General features: G+C 51.6%; 1 protein-coding gene and 1 long non-coding RNA gene across 2 annotated transcripts; both read right to left on the bottom strand.

Annotated features, from left to right (window-relative positions):
• Positions 1 to 638: 638 nt before the first annotated feature.
• On the bottom strand, positions 639 to 3,892 carry LOC135308440 (histone H3-like centromeric protein A). The gene is made up of 4 exons (XM_064433341.1): positions 3,530 to 3,892; positions 2,960 to 3,051; positions 1,762 to 1,839; positions 639 to 1,130 (listed from the first exon to the last, which is right to left on the bottom strand). Exons 1-4 carry the CDS (start codon positions 3,603 to 3,605, stop codon positions 996 to 998), a joined length of 381 nt encoding a protein of 126 aa, XP_064289411.1. The 5' UTR covers positions 3,606 to 3,892; the 3' UTR covers positions 639 to 995.
• A 1,733-nt stretch (positions 3,893 to 5,625) lies between these two features.
• LOC135308441 (uncharacterized) lies at positions 5,626 to 23,374 on the bottom strand. The gene is made up of 3 exons (XR_010368867.1): positions 22,826 to 23,374; positions 8,335 to 12,684; positions 5,626 to 5,982 (listed from the first exon to the last, which is right to left on the bottom strand). It is a non-coding gene; the product is annotated as an uncharacterized LOC135308441 (long non-coding RNA).
• Positions 23,375 to 25,105: the final 1,731 nt, after the last annotated feature.

Consider the following 25,105-nt stretch of genomic DNA (forward strand, 5'->3'; position numbering starts at 1 on the left):
TTGGGTTCTGAGGTTTGGGAGGGGTCTCCAAGGCATGAGGAAGAGAGGGTTGGGGTGCTAGGGCAGGGTTGGGTTGGGCAGGTCTGTTCTGGGGTCCCTCTCGCGCCCTCAGGCGCAGGCACAGCCACTGCCGGTGCAGCGCCCCCTGCCGGTGCAGCGCCCCTCCCTGCTCAGCAGCGCCTCAAGCGGCAGCAGCGGAAACAGCAGTCTGGGAACACCCAGAACCCCCACAGCCCCAGCCCCCAAGTGTGATCCCCCAAGCTGCGCCCCATAGAGACCCCGTTGAAGCCCCACCGCCAGAGCTCCGCCCATGGACGGGGCACCTCCAGAGCCCTGCCCTCACGGGGGTACTAAGCCCTGTCCCCCACAGGCAGCCTTGCCCTCGTTCAAGCCACCTCTAAGCACGGTCCCCAAAGTCCTGAGCTCTGCACTAATCCCCTAAGTTCTGTCCCCTAGGCAACCTCCCACCACCACTATACATGAAACCCCTTAGGCCCCAAGACCTTCCTGGCCCCCATCCCAGTTGCCCTCATGCAAAAAACTCTCGGAGTTCCCCTCCCTGTGGGTTCTCCCCTTCAGAGTTCCCCCCTGCAGTGCCTCACCCCCAAATCCCCTCCATCCTCCCCAGCATCAGCACCTAGGGGTCACAAACATTTATTAATTTACTGGGGTACAGCAGAACTGGGAGGGTCTCCACTAGGGTGGAGGTCCTGGGTAGGTTTCCCTGGGACTGGCATTCTGGTGTGGGGGGTTCCAGGGGGATCATTGGTAGGGGTCCTCAGTAGGGGTGCTGGACTAAGGAAGGGGACCTCCACCCTGGGATGGGTCCCTGAAGGGGTTGTTGGGGATCCTGAGGTGGGGGAGTCTCTAGGGTGGGTCCACGTGGGGGGACTTGGGGGATCCCAAGGGGGGGTCTCAGCATGACGATCCCATAGGAGGTCCCAGTAAGATTAGGGGGGTGAGATTGTCAGGAGAGACCCTCAGGGGGTCCCCATTCAGATGCCCCCCGCCTCGGGTCCCCTCAGGCACCGGGCCAGCTGCAGATCCTTGGGGAACAGGGTGACTCGGCGGGCGTGCAGGGAGCACAGGTACGCGTCTTCCAGCAGCCGCACCATGAAGGCCTCTGCTGCCTGTGTCCCAAAACCTGAGGGAGGGTCCCCAAAGCCCCCCAGCATGCCCCAACCCCCACAGCTCTCCCCGGGGGCAGAGACTCCCCCCCCCAGCACACACCCGGGGGGCAGGGTCCCTCCAAACCCACCCATAGGTGACGAGGGGGACAGAAACACCTTGTGCCTGTAAATGTGTTAGGGGGGGATCAACACCCAGTGACCCATCCTCAATCCCTGACAGACCCCGGGAATAAGGGACCCCCTCCACCCAGCATCCAGAGACCCTCTCAGCATCCATGGAACCCTGTCCCAGAACCCATAGACTCCCCCCAGCCAATGGAGACCCTCCTAGACTCCCCCTCAGCTCCCATCACACACACCCAACAAACCTCTCAGCCTCATCCAAGCATCCAAAGAGACCTTCCTGGACCTCCCCAGCCCCCCAGAGACACCCCAGCACCCACAGACCCCCCTGCAGCACCCACAGAACCCCCTCCCACAACCCCCACGGAAACCTTCTCAGTACCCATGAGATCCCCCTCAGCCCCCTCCCCACCCCTCTAAGTTCCCTGGATACCCCTGCAGGACCTACAGGACCCCTCCAGTCCCTCTGTGACCCCCGTCCACCATGCCTGGGCCTCCCGAGCCCTACCTCCTGCAGTGCCAGCAGGGCCATGCTCTGCCAGCGGTAATCGACCCCGCGGGTGAAGAGTAGGCAGAGCTCCCGCACCTGTGGCAGGGAGGGCACGGGGAGGGGGCACATGGGGGCAGCGGGGTCACAGGGAGTGCGGGGACATTGGGGACATCCCAGGCTGGGGCCACCACCATGGCGACACCCTGGAGATGTGGAGACACTGCCCTGGGGACATCCCAGGGACCTGGGGACACCCTTGTTGTCACCCTGGAGACACTTTGGGGACACCCCAGGGAGAGGAACAGCGGGGACAGGAACACCTAGGGACACACTGGGGAGTGGGGATGTGGTAACATCATGATGGGGACACCCTGGGATCTCCCAGGTGGGAAGCAAGGGGGAGCACCACTCTAGGAACGTCTTGGAAACACCCTCGGCCATGGGAACATGGGGACACTCCCCTGGGGACACCCTGCTGGGACAGGGGGGACAGTGTCAGCACGGCAGGAGGGGCACAGGGAACACCCAATCCAAGCAGCCTCTGAAGGTGGCAGGACACAAGGATATCTGGAACCACAGAAGGACACTGGGGGACATGCAGGGATGTTGGGGGAGGATGGACCCACCATGTCATGAGCATGGGGAGGACAAGGACATGGGGAGGGCTGGAACAGGGTGGAGAGGGGGCTCTGGGGGAAAGGGATGGTCCTGAGGAGTCACAGGAGGTGATCTGGGGTTCTGGGGGGTAACTTGGTGGGTCTGTAGGGGGTTGGAAAATCCCAGTGGGTTTTTGGATAGGGTCCAAGGGGAGGTTGGAGGGTTCCAGGTTGGATTTCAGGGGTCCCAGGGTGGACTTGGGGTTGGATTTGAAGGGGTCCTAGGGATTGTTTGAAGGGTCCCAGTGGGTAATTGGGAGAGTTGTGTGGGGAGCTGAAGGGTCCCAGGGTGGATTTGAAGGCTCTGGGGAAAGTTGTAGGGTCCAAGAGGGTTGATCTGGGGTGTCCTGGGATGGATTTGGGGATCCCAGGAGGGGGGATCCAGAGTGGTTTGGAAGATCCCAGACAATGTTGGAGGTTCTGGAGTGAAATTGGGGGGGGTGGGGTCCTGGAGGGGGTTGAGAGTCCATGGGGGGTGCTGGGGAGGTTCTGTGGGGGAAACTGGGATGTCTGGGGATTTTAGGGTGCAGTGTTCATTTTGGGATGTGGGGGGTTCTCACCAGGCGGGCGAAGGAGCCGGGGCGCAGCAGCAGGCGGGTGCTGCTCTGGTACTTGCGGATCTCCTGCAATGCCAGCTGACCTGGGCGGCGCCCTGCAGGGGCATTGGATAGGGGTCTGTGGGGGCTTTAGAGGATCTGTTTAGCCTTAGGGGGGGGCACAGATGGGGGCCTCTGAAGGAACATGGGGGTATAGGAGATCTATAGGACCTGGCAGAACACAGGGGGCTATAGGAGATCTATGGGGCACTATAGGGGCCAGAAGAACGGGGGAAACCGTGGGGGTTATAAGGGATCTGTAAGGTCCGGGGTGACATTGTGGGTATGAGAGATCTATAGGGAGCTACAGTGATGGCCGATATAAGGGAGTTATAGGGGACAGGGAGTACGGGGTCTATAGGGGAGAGGGAGTGTGGGGTGACTATAGGTGATGGAAGCATATAGGGGCATACAGGGCACAGGCTGGGGGCAGAGGACAACAACAGGAGTGCTCTAGAGGGGGCCTAAAAGGGGGCTCGTTGCGGGAGGTCCATAGGAGGTGTCTATAAGGGGAGTCCCCCGCCCCTCACTCACTGCGTGCCCGCGGCCGGGGCGGTGAGGGGGCGGGGGGACCGCCGCGCCGTCGGGGGCTGGGTTTGGGGCGGGGCATGGTGTGGCCGAGTCCACCGCAGGGTCAGGGCGAGTCCAGGCGTCCGGCGGGGCTGGAGGAGACCCGGCAGCCGGGGCAGGGGCAGTCAGGCCGCACTCAGGTGTCCGGGCCGCCCACGCCACTCCCGGGTATCCCCAAGCCCCGCTCCCCGCCAGTGACGTCACGCCCGGGATCCGCCGCGCCGTTCAAATCTCCCGCCGCGCCGCGCTGCTCGTGACGTCACTTCCCCCTGCGCGCCAATCGGGGCGCGCGACCGCTCTGCGCCGCTGGACTCCGCGACTCGGTGGTGCCGGGCCCGCCGGGGCTCATTAGCATAACTCTGCATGGCCCCGCCCCCAGGCATCCCGCGCCTCGGTGCTCCCCGGGTAGTCTCAGCTATCGTGTCAGTGCCGTCCCAGTACGGGCTCTGTAATCGTCCCGGTGTGATCCCGGTCACTCCCAGTGTGGTTCCCGTTGCTCCTGGTCATTTGCATGGCTCCAGTTACTCCCAGAATGATCCCAGTATGATTCCAGTCCCCTGCAATGTGATTCCAGTGCTTTCTAGTCACTCCCAGTGTGAGTCCAGTATGATCAAAACGACTCCCAGTATGATCCCTGTCACACCCCACCAGTCCAAATCAATTCCTGTCCCTACTAGAATCATCCCTCTATGATCCCAGTCACTCCCAGTATGATACTAGTTGTCCCCAGCATGGTTCCAGATGCTCCCAGTACGAACCCAGCATGGTTCCAGTTGTCCCCTCCTGTATGATCCTAGTTGCCCCAGTTGTGGTCCCAGTACCCCCAACATGGTTCCAGCATCTTCCATTTGCTCCCAGTGACTCTTCAGTTGGCTCCCAACATGGTCCCAGTAGCTCCCTGTGCCTCCCACTACCCACTGGGGGTCACTCAAGGATTACAACTGTCCATGAAATCCAGTGGGAGAAGCAGATTGGGGTGTTAGTGAACACATGGTGGCCCAGGTGCGCTTTGGGGTCTCATGAGGGCACTGCCTCACATATCTCCCAGTTAACCCCTAGTTCTCCCAGTGGGCCACCACACTCCTTATTTGACCCCATCAAGCCTCCCAGTTCCCCCTAGCTGTCCACCCACACCAGATGTTGAACAGGAGCAGCCCCAACACTGAGCCCTGGGGAACCCAGCAGTGCCCAGCCCCAGCTGGCTGTGGCCCCATTCCCAACCCTCCTTGGCCTGGCCACCAGCCAGGTGTTCCGAGCGAGAGGCACCTGTCCCAGCCGTGAGCTGCAGGTGCTCCAGGAGAGGCAGGGAGATGGAGGCAGTGCCAAAGGCTTTGCTGAGCTGCAGGCAGACACACCCACACGTGTCCAACACCCACCGAGGCCACCTGGGCACAGCAGATCAGGTGAGCCAGGCAGTACCGGCCTTTCCCAAGGCCTGGGTGTTCTCAGTGCCCCGGTTTTCCTGTCCGTGCCATCGGTTCCCCCAGGGAATCTGCTCCAGGGCTGTCCCAGCACCAAGGCCTGGAGTTTGCTGGATCCTTCTGGCCCTGGTCTCAGTGGCTCCCAGTCACCTCCAGTAATGGTTCCAGTCATTCCCGGTATGATCCTAGTCACTCCCACTATGATAACAGTATGATCCCAGCATGATCCCAGTTGCTCCCATTCACGCCAAGTATGATTCCCCTTTCTCCCTGTCACTCTCCAGCATGGTTCCAGTTGTTCTCTGTATGATCCTAGTTAACCCAGTTGTGATCCCAGTTGCTTCCAGCATGGTCCCAGTAGTTCCAAGTGCCTCCCCATGGCCAGTGGGGATCAGTTGAGGGTTGCACCTGTCCATAAAATCCACCTGGGGGAAAAGGACACACAGGTGATGTGGGGGGCGGGGATATGGAGGCACTGTCCTGCTGTCATTGAAACTGCAGAAAAAAACCCAAAAACTCTGTAACAACATTTCTACTTTGAGACGCATTACTTTACTCTGGCCAGGATGTTTTTCTGGCCAGAATGTGCAACAGACATTACTTCATCCACACATTGTCTGTGTTGTGCAGAGAAAACCATTCAATCATACACGGTTCTTTATTAGGTTTTTCACGTACTTACACAGTCAAAACCCAGAAAAAAATCATTGGTTCATTGTTCATTGGCCACAAGTTACACAGTTATTTGTATCTGGTTTCCTATTAGTTATTGATCCCTTTGCCTCCAATGCTAATTAGGTCCTCATTCTTCATTCTCCTCTTGCTCCTTTCTCAGACCAAGCGTCTCTGACACATCAGGAAGGATGTTCGGGTGTTGACGGTCACTTCTCTCTTGAGTATCCTCTGGGAACTCCTACTCCATTGAGATGTCAAGCTCGTCAGGTCTTGCCCAGGGAACAGAATCTCTTGAAAAGAAACTTCCATTTTCCCTTCCCCCTAGGCAAAAAAAGCCTGACTAAAGTTAGTTAAAAATTTTAGGAGTTGCATCATTTCTAACACTTCCTCTCCCCATGGACACAGCACCCTCATTTTCACCCTGTGTCCCCAAGTCCCTCCCTCATGTACATACATGTCCTCAGGGTCCCTCATGTGTCCCTCATGTCCCACCTGTCCCCCCACATATCCCACAATGTCCTCATGTCTTCTGTGTGTCCCCATGTGTCCCCCACGTTCCCACCCTATCCCCCATACCCCAATGTCTGTGCCCTGTGGCAGGAGGTGCCTGGACTCTTCCTGGCCAGCTGGGACATTACTCTAGTGGCTCTGTGTTCCTCTGGGAGAGGAAAAGTAGAGAGGGGAAAGACCCTGAATACAGGGGGGAAGAGAGACCCCAACAGTGTGGCAAACAGTCATGGGGCAAGAACATCCTTCCTCCACTTCATTTTTGAGACCCTGCCAATGGGACAGGGGACACTATACCTCTTCATGGAATTAGTCCCACCCAGGGATCTGGGCCCCTCTGTATGGAGTTGGGGCCTGACACCCTCCCCCCACCCCACCCCCCCCATTAATGGCCTTAAGACACTCACATGTAACTGATTTACCTTTTGGAACTGAGATTCTGTATCCCATGGGATTGGGATACACAACCCCTCTTCCCATGGGATTAGGGGACCCATCACTGGACTGGACACCCCCCTCCCCGTAAGACTGAGACCCCTCTGAAAGTAGGACATCCCCCCATGTGACTGGGCACAGAGCTCCATCATCAGCCCCTGCTCCCCCCTCATCAGGGACCCCAGGACCCCTCTGGAGCTGACGGTGGCACTAAGCAAGGTGGTCACCAAGCCCACTGTCATGGTTTGACCCTGGCACAATGCCAGGGCCCCCATGAAGGGTATATTTTCAAAATGGTGGCTGTGAGATGTGACCCGGGAACAGAACAAAGCAGGCTCTCATTCGGGGATGGAGGGAAAAAAAAAACATAACACTTTATTTATTACAAATCTAGAAAGGAACACATACTAAACTAAGAATGAAAACCTTCCAAATACCTTCCTCCTCCCCCTCCCTTTTCTCCACAGATTCACCACCCCTCAAATTATCAACCCTCAAATCCATCAGGGAGAGAGGAGTCCCCCCTTGCCTCATGGGCCTCCCCCAGAAGCACAATTGAAACCTCCTGTGCTTCCGCGTCATCCATGGCCCCACCCAGAGAACATCGGCCCTCGTGACTTCTCCCCCCATGTCCAGTGCTCTCACCACTGGACACGGGCCAGGACTGCCTTTAGGGCTCCCCGTTTAAAGATGCTCCACCCACTTCCAGAAACAGCAGTCTCTCAACTCTTGGGACACCAGTCCCCCCCAAATTTCACCCCCTGGGGCCGAGGGGCCTCATGAACAGAGATCTTCCTCTCCGTGGAGACAGAGGGCATCCCACACCCCCTTCAGCCGTCTCTGTTCACGCCGCTGCTTCACTCTTGACTCCCGGGTGTTGCCTCCCCCTAAATACAGTCTCTGGGTCACAGGGAAAAAAAAAAACACGGGTCTGTCCATGGCTATACAAGAAAGAGTCCAGCCCAAGGCCACTCCATCATCTCTTCCACTCAGGATTCTTCTCTCTTCCAGCTTTCCTCACGCTTGCCCATCTCTCATCTCTCATCTCTCTCTCACCTCATCCTGATTCAGGAGGATTCAGTATTTGTAAGGTTTCTATTAGTCTACAAAGGGGTTAAAATCTTCAACTCTGCCTGCCCAAGGACTCCCACATCTGCCGGGCACCTTCTCTCGACGCATCCCCCGCTTCTGGCTGGCTGAGTTGCCAGCACAATCTCTGTCCCTCTCTCCGGGGGGGGCTGCCCAGACATCTCAAGTCTCATCAATCCCTGCATGTTCTCCTCCACCTCTGCACCTTTTGGGGCTCCCGGCCTCCTCCCTGTCATGGCCTCCCCCACCCAGGCGCAGCTGGGCAGGGGAGAGGCCAGACTCTACTCACCAACGCCGGATTCCCAAAGAGGAAGTTCTCTGGGAATCTCCTGCTTTTAACCCCCGTGTGTTCTCAGAGGTGTATCCAAACCCTTAGTGGCCACCTTAAATGCCAATTTTGAATTTGGCCCCTGATTGGCCCGACTTAGACCTTTCCAAAAACACATTTCCGGGCCAAACCACGACACCCACCTGTGTGGGCAGGGGGGCATAGGGAGGCCAAGGCCCTATTTGGGGCAGCTTCAAGCTAGGGGCCCAAAGAGGGACCCCAGCTCTGGGAATCTGCTGACAGAGGAATGGAGAAGAAGGCATTGGCAATGTCTACAGTGGAACCATTTTGTTGCCTTAGACTCCAGCTCTTACTGAAGTTCCAACATGTCCACCACGGCAGCAGTCAGTGATGGTGTGACTTCATTCAGGCCATGACAGTCCACTGTCAGTGTCCACTCTCCACAGGACTCAGGCAGGGGCCATGTGGAGCTATTACGGGGTGAGCGACTCTTGCTGAGCACGCCCAGCTCTCCAGCTCACGGATCACCTCATGGATGGGGTCCTGAAGTCCCAGTTGGTGCCATGTTGCCAATGGGACACTGTGTCACTGTGTACTGGCCATCAGTACCTGCTGTTCTTCAAATACCTCAGCAGCCCCACAGCAAAAGGGTCCTCTGAAAGACCAAGTAAGGGATTCAGCTGTCCTAATTTCTTCTGTCTCCACAGCACCTCTCCCAAAGCCCAATGGTGTCCTTTTGGGTCCTTGAAATACCTCTCCTGAGGTTATCTGGGCCAAGGATACACGAAGCCTCTAGGCCAGCGACAATGGCATTTTTCTGCCACTCATGCCCAGTCAGCAGCACTTCAGCTTCCAGTATAGTCCCTGATGGGATCCCCTGTCATCCCAGAAACAGAGATGGATTCTGCCCCTGCATGATGGCATCAGGGTACATTGTGCACCCGTGTCAACTAAAGCCTTGTGCTCCTGTGGCTCTGCTGTGCCAGGCCATGGATCCACACAGTCCAACAGACCCCACTGTCCTTTTCTCACATCTGGCTAGAGCCAGGGCCCCTCTAGCTCTGATCATGGTACTCATTGCTCGCTTCTTGTAAATATGACCTGGAGGTCCCTTCCAGAGGGTCAGAAGTAACATCAGCCCTTCAATACTGCCTGAGGACTTGGCCAGTGGAAACTGAGTGGCATTTTTCCTTGAAGAGTTTTCTGCGGTGGTTAATTTTTCCTCTCAACTCACATACCTGTGCTGCCAAGGCAGAGGTGGGTTTTCCATCCCACTTCTGTATGGCTTCACCATGGTCAGCCAAGTAAAACCACAGGTTACCTAGTGGTGGCCCCTCTCTCTTGAGCAGGGGGTACTGGCCCCAGATAGACTCCAGTCTATGCTAGTGGGGCATAGGGCACTTCTTTCAGCTGCTGGAGGTCTTTTCCACAGACAAGATGCAGGCTCATAGGGTGAAAAAGATACTTTCTTCATATTGCCAGAGTTTGGTAACCAAATTGTCCACTCTTTGTTCTCCTTTCCATGACATCACTGCCAATGAGTTGGGTGATGGCACCTCAGTAGGAACTTCCACCACATGGTTTGTTTACACTGAACCTCGTCTGGATCTACAGCAAACTGTAGGAGTGGACACAATCCTGTGCCATGTGCCCCAGGATGATGCTGCCTGAGCAGGAAGGTTGGACCTTTCCAACCAAACTGATTTTGTGATTCTGTGAAAGCAGGAGCAACTCACAAGTGACGATGGCATATGGACAATTGGGGGAAAGTTTGTTCTGCCAGTTACAGGGAGGAATGAGAGCACAGGAAACAGAGCAGAGGGATACAGAGAGGAGAGATGGCACAAGGATGAATGATAGCACAGTGTTACCCTATATTAGCTGGTCTGTGATAGGCAAACCAACCAGCCTCTGGTTTGACTGACAGGGGCCTCGCCCAGTCGCATCTCTCCCAAGGCTGCAGGCATTTCCCTGGCCAGGAAGGGGAGTAGAGTTCTGACCTATGAAAGTATGCAGATGAGGTTTTTCAAATGCCCTATATAAGCAAGGACTTATGAAATAAAAGCTCTCTGTTGGCACATGAACATTGGGGTTGTTGTAGTTTGAATTTTTTGATTCCTTGTTAAGTGGTTTGTTCTGTTGTACCCCCATGTTCTCCCCAAGCTGGTTTACCCCTGGGTTTTACCCTCCCTCAAAGCTGTCCCTCATGCCATTCCCTGCCCTTTGTTCCAGCTCTCTCCTTGCCTGTCAAGGCAACCCAGCCCTTGATTCCCGAACCTTTCCTGCCACTTAAATCCCTGACTGCACTACCCCTTTGGAATTCCCCTCCTCCTGGAAGCCCCACTGGCCCCTGTGACCCATCCTCTCCACCCTCCTACCCCAACTGGCCCCAGACACTCGATGGAATCCCCTCACTCATCCCCTGAGGATTCCCTGTTGGTTCATTGTTTGTGTCCACCCCGTGACTTGTATCTGTACAAAGCCCCTTGGACAATACAGCTGGGGGCTTTTCGGCTGCTCCCTTCACCTGGAATAAACTGTTCCTTGTGGAACCTCAAGATGGAGAGCCTTGTCCTTTCTCCTCTGCCTGGTCCCTGTCGTGGCTTGTGTCTGGCACATGAGAGCAAGTGGCTCTAAAAGTTCTGCCTCTGCTAAATCCCCATCCCCAGGCAGTTCCCCACTCCTGGCGCGGCACCGGAGTTCTGAGAGCCAGCCCGGGTTCCAGCAGCCACTTCAGGGGTGAGTAGTCTTTGTCTCCTGCCAACTTCCCCCCCCCGCCCCAAACACTCACAGCAGGGGGAGCAGGACAGAGCAACAGAGAATAAAGCAGGAAGAGGTGCATGAGATAAACCGGAAGGCAGGGAGAAGGTTCCCCACTGCACTCCGTATAATTACATCACAGAACCGATCTAATTGCCTTCCATGATGGGAGAGTTCCTGGAGGGAAGAGGGGAGTGAAGTGTGTTGCTCCCTTGGCAGCCTTTCAGAAGGACTCAGCAGGTGGGAGAGGTGGGCAAGGAGGAACCTCACCTGTCCTGCCACATCCCACAGGGCTGAGAAACACAAAAAGCAGCTGAGAGCAATGCAAGACTGTTATAGATACATATTATAATATTGGCTTTTTGCAAATATTAAAATGGGGTTTATATGCGTGATGTTAAAGTAACTTTGTTACAAAGATATCATTTGTATTTCTACTGTTAATTAAGCTTAGACATAGTAGTAAAATAGCTATGCTTGTGTTAAAATGCCTGCTTGGATGGGATACACTCAATGAACACAGGATGAGGACACCTGCTACAGATATGCCAACTATCAGCACTCATCAGCTGAAGAACGTATGGACCAAGGCCCAAACTGGAAGTGATAAGGAGAAGGAGCCAAAACCACAGCCAAGAAACACACATGCTCTAAAAAGGTGAACCCAAGAAGGGCCCATACAAAATAGTTCCTGGAAAATGTCAACTAGTTTATGGATATGCATGAGGGTCTATGAATATGCAACAGGCTGATGTAAGGGAAAAGGTATTTATGGGGTATTCCCAAAGGTAACAGTGTGGTCTTGGCCCAGTGCCAAGATGCACCTGATCATAATAACCTTTGCTCTGTGGTCCTTGTCTCCTATTGTCCTTTATTAAACTTTTAAAATTTTCACAGGAGAGTGAACGTGTTTTTCACAAACACTCACAGTTCTATTTCCTTCAAACTCAAACCTCGACAAAACTCCATCCATCTCTTCAAGGACACAAATTAGGTTTCACCTCCCAAAGCCCAGACATTCTGAGGTGAGGTGATTGTGCCAGACCAGGACATTTTTTTGGTTGATCTCCAGAGGCCCTTCCAACCCCAACTATTCTTTCACTGCCCAAAACACAAACAACACCTCAGCAACCATTATTTGGGTAGTTTTCCTCAGCATCTAAAGTTTCCTGATACTTTTCCTTTGCCATTTCAGAATCCTCTCTTAAGGAAAAATGAGATGTCAGGACCTGCCAGATGTCCCCAAATTCCCTCCCCAAACCTTGCAGCAGCAGGGACAGCCTACCATGTCTGAGTGAAAATATTTCCATAAAAAAACACACAAAAAATGCTGCTTTTCTCCCTAAACCCTTTAGGTCTTGCCTGCCATACCTCATGTCACTTCAGAACAGGGGATTTATAAACCTTGAAATCCTTGAGAAAAATAGCATTGACAGTTTGATTTTAGTTTGGTGCAGTCAGGACTGGTCTTGTGGGATTTGGTGATGTTCACTGGGAATAGACCAGCAAAGGAAAACTATGTACAAGGGAAGGGTAAATTCTGCACAAGTTAGTCTTGAGAGCAGAGTATCTGCCTTGCCGATGTGCTCCAAGGGAGATTAATAAGTAGCATCATCATAATCTCTTTATTTGTAAAAGGTGAAACACTGACCACTTGTGTAACAAAGCCCAGACAACTTACGGAAAGTAAAACACATTAAAGCAGCAATTCCATGGCCGGAGTCACATCCAATGTGCTCAGCTCGTCTTGGCCAGGCGCAGCTCCTTCAGTCGTGTCAGCTTGTGGAAGACCTCAGGGCCAAGGCTGCACAGTCCTGCACTCTCCAGGTTCAGGCTGCGTAGTTGGCTCAGGTTCTTGAAGATGCCGGCAGGCAGGTGGCCGATCCCACTGCTGCTGTCAGCCAGCATTAGCTACTGCAGTGTGGAAACCCTGGGGACATCCCCTGGGTTGGGGAAATAGAAGAAGCTTCCCTCAAAAACCCGCTAAGACCCCACTGGCTCCTTCCCCTGTTCCTATGTCTCCTCCTGTGTCCCTGAGCCACTCCTTTCCCTATTCCCTGACTGGCCTTCATCTTTGTACTGCCCTGAGATGAGGGTGACCCTGGGCCCCTGGGGAGAGAGATACTTGGATCCCCACATGTGTGCGTGCCTGGGACCTGCACATGTTACTGTGTGGCTGAATTAAACATCCGTGGATATTACGTAAAGGCCGTTTTTGCTTCTTTACCCTGGACTTTACTAGCAGCTATTCAGGCTGCAACACTGCAGCTGTGGCAGGTCATCAACGGCATCAGCAGGGATGGCTGAGAGGGAGTTCTGTGACAGGTAGAGCGAGCGCAAGGCACTGAGGCCCTGGAAGAAGCGCTGTGGGACCACACGCATGCCATGTGGCTGCTGCGCCTGCAGCTTCAGGCCACAGAGGTTATGCAGGTAGAGGAAAGGCAGCAGCTGCCCCAGGTGTTGGCTCAGGTAGTGCAGCGCATTGGCACGCCCAGTGTCACCTGCACTGGCTGGAATGCAGCCACGCTCACCTCCAGCAGCCAGCTGCGGTCCAGGTAAAGCCGGTAAAGCCTCGGGAGGCCTTGGAATGCCATGTCTGCCAAGGGCTGCAGGTTGTTCCCGCCCAGGTCAAGGGTTTGCAGGTGGTGACAGAATGACCCATCAGTAGATGAGGGAACGGTGGGGGATGTATATTTATAGACATCAGTAAAGCCTTTGACACTGGAGGAGCTGGCTGCTCATGGATTGGACAGGGGAGCTGTTTGCTGGATGAAAAACTGGCTGATGCCCAACCCAGAGAGCGGTGGGGAATGGAACTAAATCCAGCTGGGGCCAGTGTAGCAGGACATGTTCCCTGTCACAAGAGCTTGTTAATTGGTGAAATAAATCACTAAAGACCACTTGTCTCGTGGTTATTTGGATGTCATGTGTGGAGGATTTTGTGAACAGCTGGCTAGCTAACAAAGGTCACACTGACATAATACCGTTAGTTAGGGATGAAGGAGACGAGGATAGGAGTCAGCAGTCAGTGTCCAAACCTGGCAAGGGCACTGTGCCCTTGGTGCAACATCAGGATGGGGGAGAGGATCGTTAGTTAGAAACATGAAGAAAATATGTAAACAGCTGCAGCATAGTAGCCTCAAGAATGATAAGGTAGGCGTAGTTAGCTGATAAGTAACTAACCAATGATGAGCTCACTTTTTGCAATATGTATTAGCCTCATTAACACCAATATAAATGTATGTGCCTATCAATAAAGTTTTGAGATTTGCTGATCACTCATATTGAGTGCCGCATTTCTTCCGCCGATTACCACAAATGGTGACCCCGGACGTTAAATCGGTAACGGCAACCACGGTGGATCGGTGAAGGAGTTCGGGTCCTACAGCAGCAAGGACGGCGAATAAGCACTGCTGAAAAAGCGAAAAGTGCCGCGCCCTGGGTGACCTTATAGAAGAGCCCGGCCGATACGTGCTGCCGAGACCTTGAAGGGCTGCAAAAACGTCGACGTTCTCAAAAATGGAAATGGAAATGGAAATGGAAAGGCAAGCAGCATATTATTTATTTACTTGCTTTTTAAAAAAGCGTCAGGTTAAGGACATAGACTTGCATAAAGAGCTCCCACAGTTGTTAGCTTGCGGGTATGCACAAGGAGTTTCTCAAAATCCTTATACAGTACATGAATTAACAGAGTGGTGTAAGTTCGGGACCAGGAAAGCGACAGGGGCCGCGGGAGAGCCCGGGGCAGACGCAGCGGCGAGAACGCGTATGGTGGCGGCGGCATGCTCGGTGCTGGCGGCGGTTACGCGCACCGCGGGTCCAGTGACACGCACGGTGACAAAAACTCGCACGGCAGCTGTCCGTGGGGAAAGCGCACAGATCGCGAGGGAAGTGCCAGCCAGGGCCGGGCCAGCCAAGGCGAGACGCGGGGACCGAATATGCGGCAGCGACAAGCGCAGTGCCAGTGGTAGCGGCGGCGGACGCGCACCAGTAACGCGAAACCCGAAAGCTGGAGCTGGGAGGGCTTTTTCACTTTTTGCAAGCGCACAAAAGCACCAGCGGTGTGGGACGTGCTCCCGCTGGCTGCGGGTGCTGGCGCAGAGCCAGGGGGAACCAGCCCGAGCGGAGATCCAGGCACAGCGGAGCCCAAAGGAGATCGGGGCTGCGCGGGTTCGGGCGAGGGCGTTCCTTTCTGCACCCCCGGGATAGCACAGACTGAAGCTGTGCCCAAGCAGGCAGAGACGGGCGCGGGCAGACATTCCTCAAAGCACCGCCCTGTCACAGCTGCCTAGCAACCACAGCAGACAGCCCATCGCAGCAATTCAAACAAGTGTCTGAGAAAAAACAGGTCAGGAATTTTCTTCAATATCAGGATGAAAAACTTCTGAAAATTCACACAGTGCTTCATCCAGAAGTTATACGGGGCATTTTACCCAACTGTTCCACAGGCTTTACAGTTTCTTTACCAGTTTTTTGGTGTTTTTTTTTTTTTTGTAAACGTGTTTGCTTTTTTAAAACTGTTAGAGTATTTGGGTTTGATTGCTTTAAGTTTCATGACTTCATTGCCTTTCCCTTACCTGAGGCAGGAACAACCTTCTAAGGGAACAAAATCTAAATAAACTTCCTAGTTTCTTTTTGGACTACATGTGAGAAGATTTAAACTGTAATATTTCTGTATACTATGGTCTTTATGGTCTTTGCTCTCTTCTATTCATTAAGAGATGGCATTAGATAAATGGATGTAAATGTGCTAATTGTTTTTGTACTGTCCTTATTTTAAGTGGAATTATTTGTGTTTGAAATTATCTGTCATCTTTCTCAGTTTTGTTTTAAAATATCTATGCAAACTGTCCAGCCTTACCAGCCTGTTATCTTTCAGTTAATGATTGTTGTCAATCAGTAAGAAATCTCAGTATAACAAAATGCCAGCTTAATTCATTAAAAAAAAAAAAAGAAAGAAAAAAAAAAAAAAAGAAAAAGGGAACTGCTTCTATTGTAAAAAATTATTCCCAGGGAAACAAAATGTCGTGTAAAGATGAAAGTATTAGTAAAGATTTAATTACCCAAGGTGTCTTGGAAGACAAAGCATTTGGGAAAGGTCAATCAGACCCTGTTGTGGGGTCATCAGTCAATTCCCCAATGATTCAAAGTTTTAAGAATTATTTATATTAAGTTTATAACCTTTGTTATTTTCAGTTTTTGTAAGTAATGCTGATAGATAGTGATTGTTGTTAATACTAGATGAATACTTTGGGAAGGTTGTCTTAACCCCTTCAAGAACTTCTTGTTAGGGAGTTTTCAGATTTTTGTGATGAGAGTTGTTGTTGGTGTGTTGTTGTGGTGTTTGCAGCCGGCTTTCATGTGTTTTTCTATTTTTTTTTGTGTGATCACCTGCAAGACACGTGTCTCTTCACGATCCTGTCTTTTATTTCCTAACTATTTAGATGTTTTTGAGGGTTTTTATCCAAATTGCCAGTTTTGTAGTTCTTTTAATTATTATTACAGGAATACTCCAGCAGAGAATTCAAGAAGTTTGCTGTGTTTGGAAAAATCTCTGTCTTGACAGAAACTTCAGAAGGACTCAATTGTTTGATAATTTAATTGGTTTGTAACCCTAAAGTTTTTTGTTTATAAGGATTGTTTTTAAAAGTCCTGTTTAAAAAGTATGTTAAGTGACACTCACCAATTAGAGTTTGGGCTCTGGCCAAGCTCTAGCTCTATTTGGATGGAGTGATTGACAATCAACCCAGATGTTTTCTGCATCAAATAGTATTCAAGTCCTTTTGACTTGGCAATTTGACCATCTATGACGGCTGAGCCATTTTCAGAGGTGATTTGGAGAACCATGAATCCGGACATGATTTCTCCAGTTCTCTGTCATTTTAAGGTTTATCAGCTGTTGCAGACTCTGGGATAAGAGTTCAGTGTTGTAGTGTTTGGTAATTTTCTGATTTTGTATGTGTTGTTGATTGTGTGTATTATCTGAATTTATTCCTAATTACTCTTATCTTAACATTTCTCTATGTAACATTGCAAAATGAAACCAGGACCCATTCTTCACCTCTAAGATTTTGAGAAAATTCTTCAGTCCTGCGGGGACGTGGGATTTGTTTGTGTTTTAACAGGTGCAAAATCCAGATGGATTTCAATGAAGAATGTGAAACTTTATCAAGAGCAAGAGAAACGTTGACCATTAAACAAGCAAAGAAGACAGACAGATACTGGACTGTGTGACGCAGGGCAGTGTCCGGAGACGAGACCTTAACCTCCCTATACAGCTGACAGTTTGGTGTGGAACTAAATATTTACTAGGTGCACTTACTCAGCAAAACAGAAAAACGGGGGAGGTGTGGGCCTTGGAATGGATATCTCCTCCACTTCAACAGCATAAAACCCTTCTTCAAAAAATTGAAATTTTGGCTGAGCTGCTCAAAAAGGGTTGTGAACGGACACTACAGATCATGGGAAAGGAGCCTGATCAGATACGGGTACCAATGAAGAAAGATACATTGACCTGGTACCTGTTAAACAGTGTGGAATTACAAGAGGCACTGTTGGGAGCCGGAAGTGTGATTGCCACTGATGATATCCCCAATATACCGTTGAATTGGGTAGGGCAATGGGGTTGGATTCAATGCCCAAAAAAGTCACAGAAACCCCTGTCGGATGCTATAACAGCCTACACGGATGCGGGAAGAAAATCCAAAATTGCTGCAGTGACCTGGCAGGAAAAGGGACAATGGCACCATCAAATTCTCCAGGCCTCCGAGCTGGATACTTTACAAACGATGGAGTTACTGGCTGTTGTTTGGGCCATGATGCATTTTTCTGGGCCCCTCAATATTGTGACAGATTCTTTATATGTCGCTGGAGTATGCGAGCGAATAGAAGATGCCTCTATAAAAGAAGTTCAGAACAGGAGGTTACATGAGCTGTTTATACAGTTACAGAGGGCAATTAAGCTGAGGAAGTATCCTTTCTCTGTCATTCATATCAGAAGTCACAAGTGGGATATTGGTCTGGGAGAGGGTAATGCACGAGCAGATAAGCTAGTCTCAATCACACATGTGACTCCAATTCCCAGGCAGACTTTGGCCAGAGAGGCACACTCCATGTTTCACCAAAATGCAAAAGGCCTCCATAGAGAATTTCAGATATCTCTGGAAGAGGCACGGGCAATAGTCAAAGCCTGTCCCATATGTAGTCATCATAACGGGGGCTGTGGGTTAGGTCTAGGGGTTAACCCCAGAGGGCTGAATACAAATGAGACCTGGCAAATGGATGTCACACATGTTGCTGAGTTTGGAAGGATAAAGTATGTGCATGTTACTATAGACACCTACAGTCATTTTATATGGGCCACAGCACAAACTGGTGAGAAAGCAGGGCACGTGGAAAGGCATCTCAGTAGCTGCTTTGCTGTAATGGGAGTGCCACGACATATTAAGACAGACAATGGACCTGCCTACAGCAGCAAAAGAATAAAACAGTTCATGCAAATGTGGGGGATTGAACACGTGACAGGCATCCCTAATTCCCCGACAGGACAAGCGATTGTAGAGAGAGCTAATGGTACTTTGAAAAAATATCTAGGTAAATACAAAGATATTAGAGAGCCGCAAGAGAGGTTGCTAAAGTGTCTATTTGTCTTAAATCACCTGTGTGTTTTTGGGGAAAGCAAAGTTCCTGCTGTAATTCGTCATTATGTAACAGAGAAAGATAGTGTGAAGCAGGACGTATGGGTAAAGTATAGAGACCCCAAGACAGGACAATGGCAAGATCCTGCTAAGGTATTATACTGGGGCTGCGGGTATCTTTGTGTTTCTACCCCCACAGGATCCTTGTGGGTACCTGCTAAATGGACCCCAGCAGCCGTGTTAGATGGAACCGGACCTCAGACAACTGAGCGAAGAGGACAGTCGGCGAGTGGAGGCAAAGCTGCTGATCACCATTCGACCGATACTTCTCAAGCTGAAAGGACACTGTAGCTTTGCCATTGACCGAGCGATTGATCGGTGTCAATCTCTGGACTGTATACTAAGCCTGATTCCGGCGCTTCATACGTTTTATCATAGAGGGCCTAAGAGATTAGCTTGTATTAAGTGTCAAAATACTCAGTGTGCTGCATGGATATTGTTCTTTTGCGGGGGGTGTCAGCAAACTAAGTGGGTGCATCAGTCACAGTTACCTGAGCTGTGGTGCAGAAGCTGTGCATTTTATTGGCAGCGGGACTCCTGGCAAGCAGAACTCCAGGCCTTTACAGGATTACCTGGCCGCCAAGGGTTACAGTTGTATGAGTCCCCAGAACAGAAAATTCTCGCATGGTTTAGGTGGGAAACCCAGCACTTTGCCAGACGCGCTTTAGGGCAATCTCAGTCGTGTATCCTACAGTCTAAGTGTGGTCGGGGCATTCCCCTCTCCCAGCTAGATGTAATAGGTCCGATTCTGGGGGATCAAGATCCTAACCAAGCGTGGGACGATTGTTTAAGAGCTCTAAAAAGATTAAGTCTGGGCGGCTCAAGAAAGAAAAGGGGGAGAGGAAGGAAGAGACATTCTTAACGGCTTGTGGGCAACCTGTTAATTCCCCAAATGTCTGGATGGTTCAAAACAGCGCCCAGGAAAATCAGGGTGATGTGGCAGACTTATGCTGCTGTTTTATTCGTATTTGCTCTCTTAATAGACAGCCCAGACATTGCCAAAGGAGTGGGAACCCACCAAGCGTGGGCCCCACCTCAGCCCAAGACTAATATTTAGATCACCATGGCAAATTTAACTAACCAGGAGGCTATTTGCTTGTCATTATCTTCTCCCGGTAATCCATTTACAACCTGTTTGGTTGGGCTACCGGCAGATCCCTGGCCATGCCCATCAAAAATACCCACCTGCAAAACCAATGACGCCAGGGTCAGTGTAGATAACTGGGACCAATGGATTTCTCATTTTCCTATAGCACCACAGGAACCCCAAGAATTGGAACTGTTAGGCTCAGTGATGGCTGGTGCGTGCCTTAGGTTTAAGCATAAAAGTCAGCTGCCAGCCAAAAACTATTCTACTATTGTAACCTCCAGCATGGCCATTTACCGCAATGCAACGACCTGGTGCAATTATACCACAAAGAGGATGTCGATCTCATCAAATGACCCTATTCAATTACCAGCAGGTTACTTTTTAATATGTGGGGATCGTGCTTGGCCCGGTGTCCCATCGATGCTGAGCGGGGGGCCATGTACAATTGGTCGCTTGTCTCTACTCACAACCAATACGTCAATGATCCTTAATATGAGCCGCTGCTATCACAGAATTAAAAGAATGGCCCATGCGTTTGCTGCTGACTGCAAAGATGATGTAAAATTTTGGTCCCCAGGGGCCATAGTGGCAGCATCCTTTTTGGCTCCCGGGGTATCAGCAGCAGGTGCCCATGCCATTTTAAACAAGCTAGGGTGCTGGCTTGCTAAGCAAACTAATGCCACCTTTTTAGCACTTTCTAACCTTTTGCTTGATGTTGATTCTATTCGCTATGCAACGCTTCAGAATAGAGCTGCAATTGACTTCCTTTTACTGGCACAAGACCATGGTTGTGAAGAATTTGAGGGCATGTGTTGCATGAACCTCTCTGATCATTCCCAGTCCATTCATTCCCAGCTCTCTGAGCTGCGAAGGTTAACTGGAAATTTACAGGTAGAATCGGGCTCTGGCATTGATGAATGGCTCAAATCATTAGGCTTGGGATCATGGTTGCGCTCTATTGTTAGAATTATCATTATAGTAGGCATTATAGCTTTGTTAGTAGTGTTAGTTTTGCCTTGTTTTTGCATGTGCTTACAGAACATAGTTCAAAGAATGCTATCTGCTGCATTTAATCAGACTATGCTTGTGCAACAGAAAAACAGGGGAAGTGTGGAGGATTTTGTGAACAGCTGGCTAGCTAACAAAGGTCACACTGACATAATACCGTTAGTTAGGGATGAAGGAGATGAGGATAGGAGTCAGCAGTCAGTGTCCAAACCTGGCAAGGGCACTGTGCCCTTGGTGCAACATCAGGATGGGGGAGAGGATCGTTAGTTAGAAACATGAAGAAAATATGTAAACAGCTGCAGCATAGTAGCCTCAAGAATGATAAGGTAGGCGTAGTTAGCTGATAAGTAACTAACCAATGATGAGCTCACTTTTTGCAATATGTATTAGCCTCATTAACACCAATATAAATGTATGTGCCTATCAATAAAGTTTTGAGATTTGCTGATCACTCATATTGAGTGCCGCATTTCTTCCGCCGATTACCACAGTCATGGAAGTGGCACTTGTAGCTGACAATAAACATCTTGCTGTGGAAGCAAGATTGTGGAAAGATAAGCTGGAATTTCTGACAGACACTTTGTTTCACAAAGCAACACCAAACTTTCACAAAGTAGACGTTTCTGCGCATTTCCTGGAAATGTGTGGGGCTTTCCCCCAAAGTTGGGATCCTGGTTTTGTGGTTCCTCTGTTGAGGGTTGAGTGAAAGGACTCTGCACACTCTTGCCAGTTTGGTGGTAAGTTACACTGACTCCTAATCCATACTATTTCTTTCCTAGCTTTGATATAGGTACCTTAATGTTGTGCACTGTTTTATGTAATCTACTAGTAGTTCATTTGTTTTATACCATGCAGTAAGTAACTCTGTTCAAGACCTTTTGTCTATTATCTCCTGTCGATTCAATAAATAACTAATTTTATAATAGGCCTGATCTGCCACTCTTAGAACTTGCGAGCCAGAGTGGTTTAGGTGCAGGCCACCTAATTCAAGCTGTACCCAAATATCTTAGCCTAAGACAGGGCTTGTCTGAAGCTCCCACTCTATCCATAACACCCAATTACTTGTGGGTGACCCCTAGAGTCAGTGCTGGGTCCAGTCCTGTTCAACATCTTTATTGATGGATGAAGGGATAAAGTGGAAGTCAAACTAAGTTCACAAATGACACCAACTTGTGAGGGAGTGTGGATCTGCTGGAGGGCAGGAAGACTCTGCAGAGGGATCAGGACAGGCTGGATCAAGAAGCTGAACCTGTCTTCTCCCACATTGGGATGCCTATTGGGTAGGAATCATGCCCCGAGTGCCTCCACCTGAGGGACTGGAAAGGGCTGGAGCAGTTCCCAAGGGACTCACACACGCCCCCCCCCAACCTATCTCCCCCAGGAGCTTTTTCATTAGGTTTTCTCTTGCTGTCTCTTCCTGAAGTGTGAGTTATGGAGCAGCCGGGGGGGGCACCTGGGGTCAGCCAAGGTCACCTACGCCAAACCTCCCCCACTTTTAGAATCCCAGGCTGGTTTGGGTTGGAAGGGACTTCAAAGGTCATCTCGATCCACCCCCTGCCATGGGCAGGGACATCATCCACTAATCCCAGGTTGCTCCAAGCCCTGTCCAGCCTAACCTTGGACACTTCCAGGGGTGGAGCAGCTGCAGCTTCTCTGGACAGCCTGTGCCAGGGTCTCACCACCGTCACAGAGAGGAATTTCTTCCCAATATCCCATCTAACCCTGCCCTCTGGCAGGTGAAAACCCTCACCCACCACCCTGTCCCCTGACAAAGACCCTCCCCTGCTCTCCTGGAGGCCCCTTTCTATATTACATTTTATCTCTCAATTAGATTTATACCTACCTAGATATCAGCCCAAAAAGTGGCTCAGGCAGTCCATGACTAATTGCAGCCACCTGGGGTAGCCCCTTCTGGGGGGTGTGGGGGAGTGCTGGGGGTTTGGGCAGATCTATGGGTTATTTTAGAGAACCTCAGGAGATTGTAGAGGGAGGCTAAGGAGGGTCCTGAGGGTTCATAGGGTGTTTGGTGGGGGAGCTATGGAGCCTTTTGAGGGGATTCTGAGGGTATTTGGGATCTACTGGGGAGTCTGTAGGGGATGGAGGGGGTCTCTGGGGTTTTAGGGGGTGAAGGGTAGGCCACAGGAGTGTATACTCCAGATCCCCAAAGTCCTCTCAACCTGTTCTTCATCTGACAGGATTTATCTCCCCCTGTCAGGGAAGTTCACCACACAGACTCTGTTCCTGATTCCCGTCAAATGTTGATGTGCGCAACATGCAGGAATGTTTTACCTGGAATTTCCCTGGCTCCAAGAGGGACCACGGGAGTGCCATGAAAAGGTGCGCGGGCATGTCCATCCTCCACATCGGCAATCGCAATTTTGATTCAAATTTTAATTAAAGGCTGAACTGTTACTGATACTGCGATAGTCAGGGTCTTTCTCTACATTGTCGTCATCACGCCAATTCCCAGGAGACACTCGAGGGGCGCTTGGAGGCCAGCTGGGGGGTGCTTGAGGGATCATTAAAGGGTCTGGAGGGGTGCTTAGGGGGCGGGGAGGCAGTTGGAGAGCACTTGGGGATCCGAGGGGACACACAGGGAGCATTTTGGGGGCAAGTAGGGGAGGGGGGGCGGACGGACTTCGGGACCCTGAGAGGCACTTGAGGGTCATGAGAGGGAAAGTGGGGCTACTTACGGAACCCCGGGGCGCACTTACGGTTCAGGGAAGCACTCGGGAGCAGCTGGGACGGTGCTTAGGCGACAGTCCCGGCTCTGACGGGACTCCCACGGCCCGCGCAGCATGACGGCAACCGCAGTCCCGGCTCCATCGGCGTCCTATGGCGCCCCGCGGTCTTTCGGGAGTTGTAGTCCAGGAAGTGTGTGAACTGGCGCGAATCCAGCGGCCAATGGGAGGCCGGGGGGACAGGAGGGATTTTTGGGGGCTCAGGGGGAGCTTCTGACGCCCCCATGACGCGACACCCCCCACTCCCGCCAGCGCCCTAAGGGGCGGAGAGACACCAGAACCCCCCGGCGCCATGTCGGCCGTGTGGAGGTGAAGAAGACAGGTGAGCCCCGCTTCCATGTGTTTGGGGGATCCCCGCCCCGATATGCCCGATAAACCCTCAGGCGCCCCTACAGACTTCCTAGTCCCCACAGACCCCCCAGTGCTGTCTTGGGCCCCCCAGAACATACCATAGATCTCCAAACAGTTAAAGACCCCCCAAGCCCCTACCTGGAGCCCCAATATCTTTCACAGATTTTCTTCAACACTCCTAGAGTCTCCTCCAAAAATGCCATAGATCTCTTCTAGATGCCCTATAGACACCCAGTGTGCTCCCAACCACTCCCGATTCCCAGCGCTCCCCAAAGCCCTTCCTCAGCCTCAGAGCCCCTCCAAACACCCCGAAGACCCTCAAGGACCCCCTGGAGACACCCAGGACCCCACCAACAGCAGCTTTTGAGCCCCATAGAAGCGCCCAAATGCTCTTGGGGACATTTGGAGGGAGAGGGGATTGGGGGCAATCCCAGAGGTGGGGGAAGAAAGGGAGGGAGTTTTGGGGGTGTCCCCACCTCCCTGGTGCAATTTTAGGGTGTCATCGCTTTATTGGCCCCACCATGGGCTGGGGTTGCCCAGGTGGGCATTCCAAGAGGGTTTTTGAAATAAATGGGCAGGAGATCTTTCTCCTTTTTAATGCCTTTATTAAGAAGAATCAGCTCAGGTGGGGAGAAATCGACGGGTTGCGCCCACACCGCCGTTGCTCCCAGGCGTGGCACGGAGGAGGAGGATGATGCAGCTTTGTCCTGGTCTGCAGGCAGAGCTGGGGATTCTGTCCTCACGGGAGAGTCGCAGATTCCTGCTTTTTGTCTAACACCCCGGGGTGTCTCTTTAATCAGTTTCTTTTCAGGTTAGGGTGAGAAATAAAAAGGTCCAAGCAGGTACTGGACTATGCTCCCATCCTTAGACGTCACTGAAGTCACTTGTTGGCTCATGATTTTAGGGGTTTTTCTTGTAAAAACTGTAAAAATTCGGGGCGCAATGCATTTCTCATCTGCATACTGGCTCTGATGTCACTGCTATTCTCTTTACCTTGGAGGGTCTGTCCTGGTGTCTTCTTGGCAAGCGGCCAGCATCAGGGGGACAATGGTTAATCACCGGCCATTAACAGGTAATTAAGGAGCCCCTCTCTGGTAGCGAAACCAAAGAGGTCTGACTTGTTTTTTTGTTTAACTCTGAAACTCAAAAAAAATACAACTTTCTATTCATAACAGTTTTGATGGCCCTAGCGGGGTCGAAGGGAGAGTAAATGGGGAGTTAGGGGGACCTGAGGGAGGCACAAGGGCAGGCCCCTGAAATCTGGAGGTGGGGATGTCCTACCAAAGGCGTCCCCTTACAGCCCGGCGGTGGCATTGCAGCATCCAGAGGAGGAGGTCCCCAAGAGAGCCTGGGGGGCTGCATGTCACGGGGGGTGGCAGTCCCACAAGTGTTCCCCCAGCCCCACAAGGGACTTCCTGAGCCAGAAGTGTCTCCCCAACACACAAGTTCCCCCACAGCTTCTCAAGTGACCCCTGAC

The sequence above is a fragment of the Passer domesticus genome, chromosome 10 (assembly GCF_036417665.1).
Source record: "Passer domesticus isolate bPasDom1 chromosome 10, bPasDom1.hap1, whole genome shotgun sequence".
NCBI lineage: Eukaryota > Metazoa > Chordata > Aves > Passeriformes > Passeridae > Passer > Passer domesticus.

What these genes read in the sequence shown, in the direction of transcription:
- LOC135308440 (XM_064433341.1), bottom strand. Translation starts at nt 3,605, where the DNA reads ATGCCCCGCCCCAAACCCAGCCCCCGACGGCGCGGCGGTCCCCCCGCC. An exon ending in CCGGCTCCTTCGCCCGCCTG is followed by an intron (nt 1,840 to 2,959) that starts GTGAGAACCCCC and finishes TCCCTGCCACAG; the next exon opens with GTGCGGGAGCTCTGCCTACT. An exon ending in CCCTGCTGGCACTGCAGGAG is followed by an intron (nt 1,131 to 1,761) that starts GTAGGGCTCGGG and finishes TTTGGGACACAG; the next exon opens with GCAGCAGAGGCCTTCATGGT.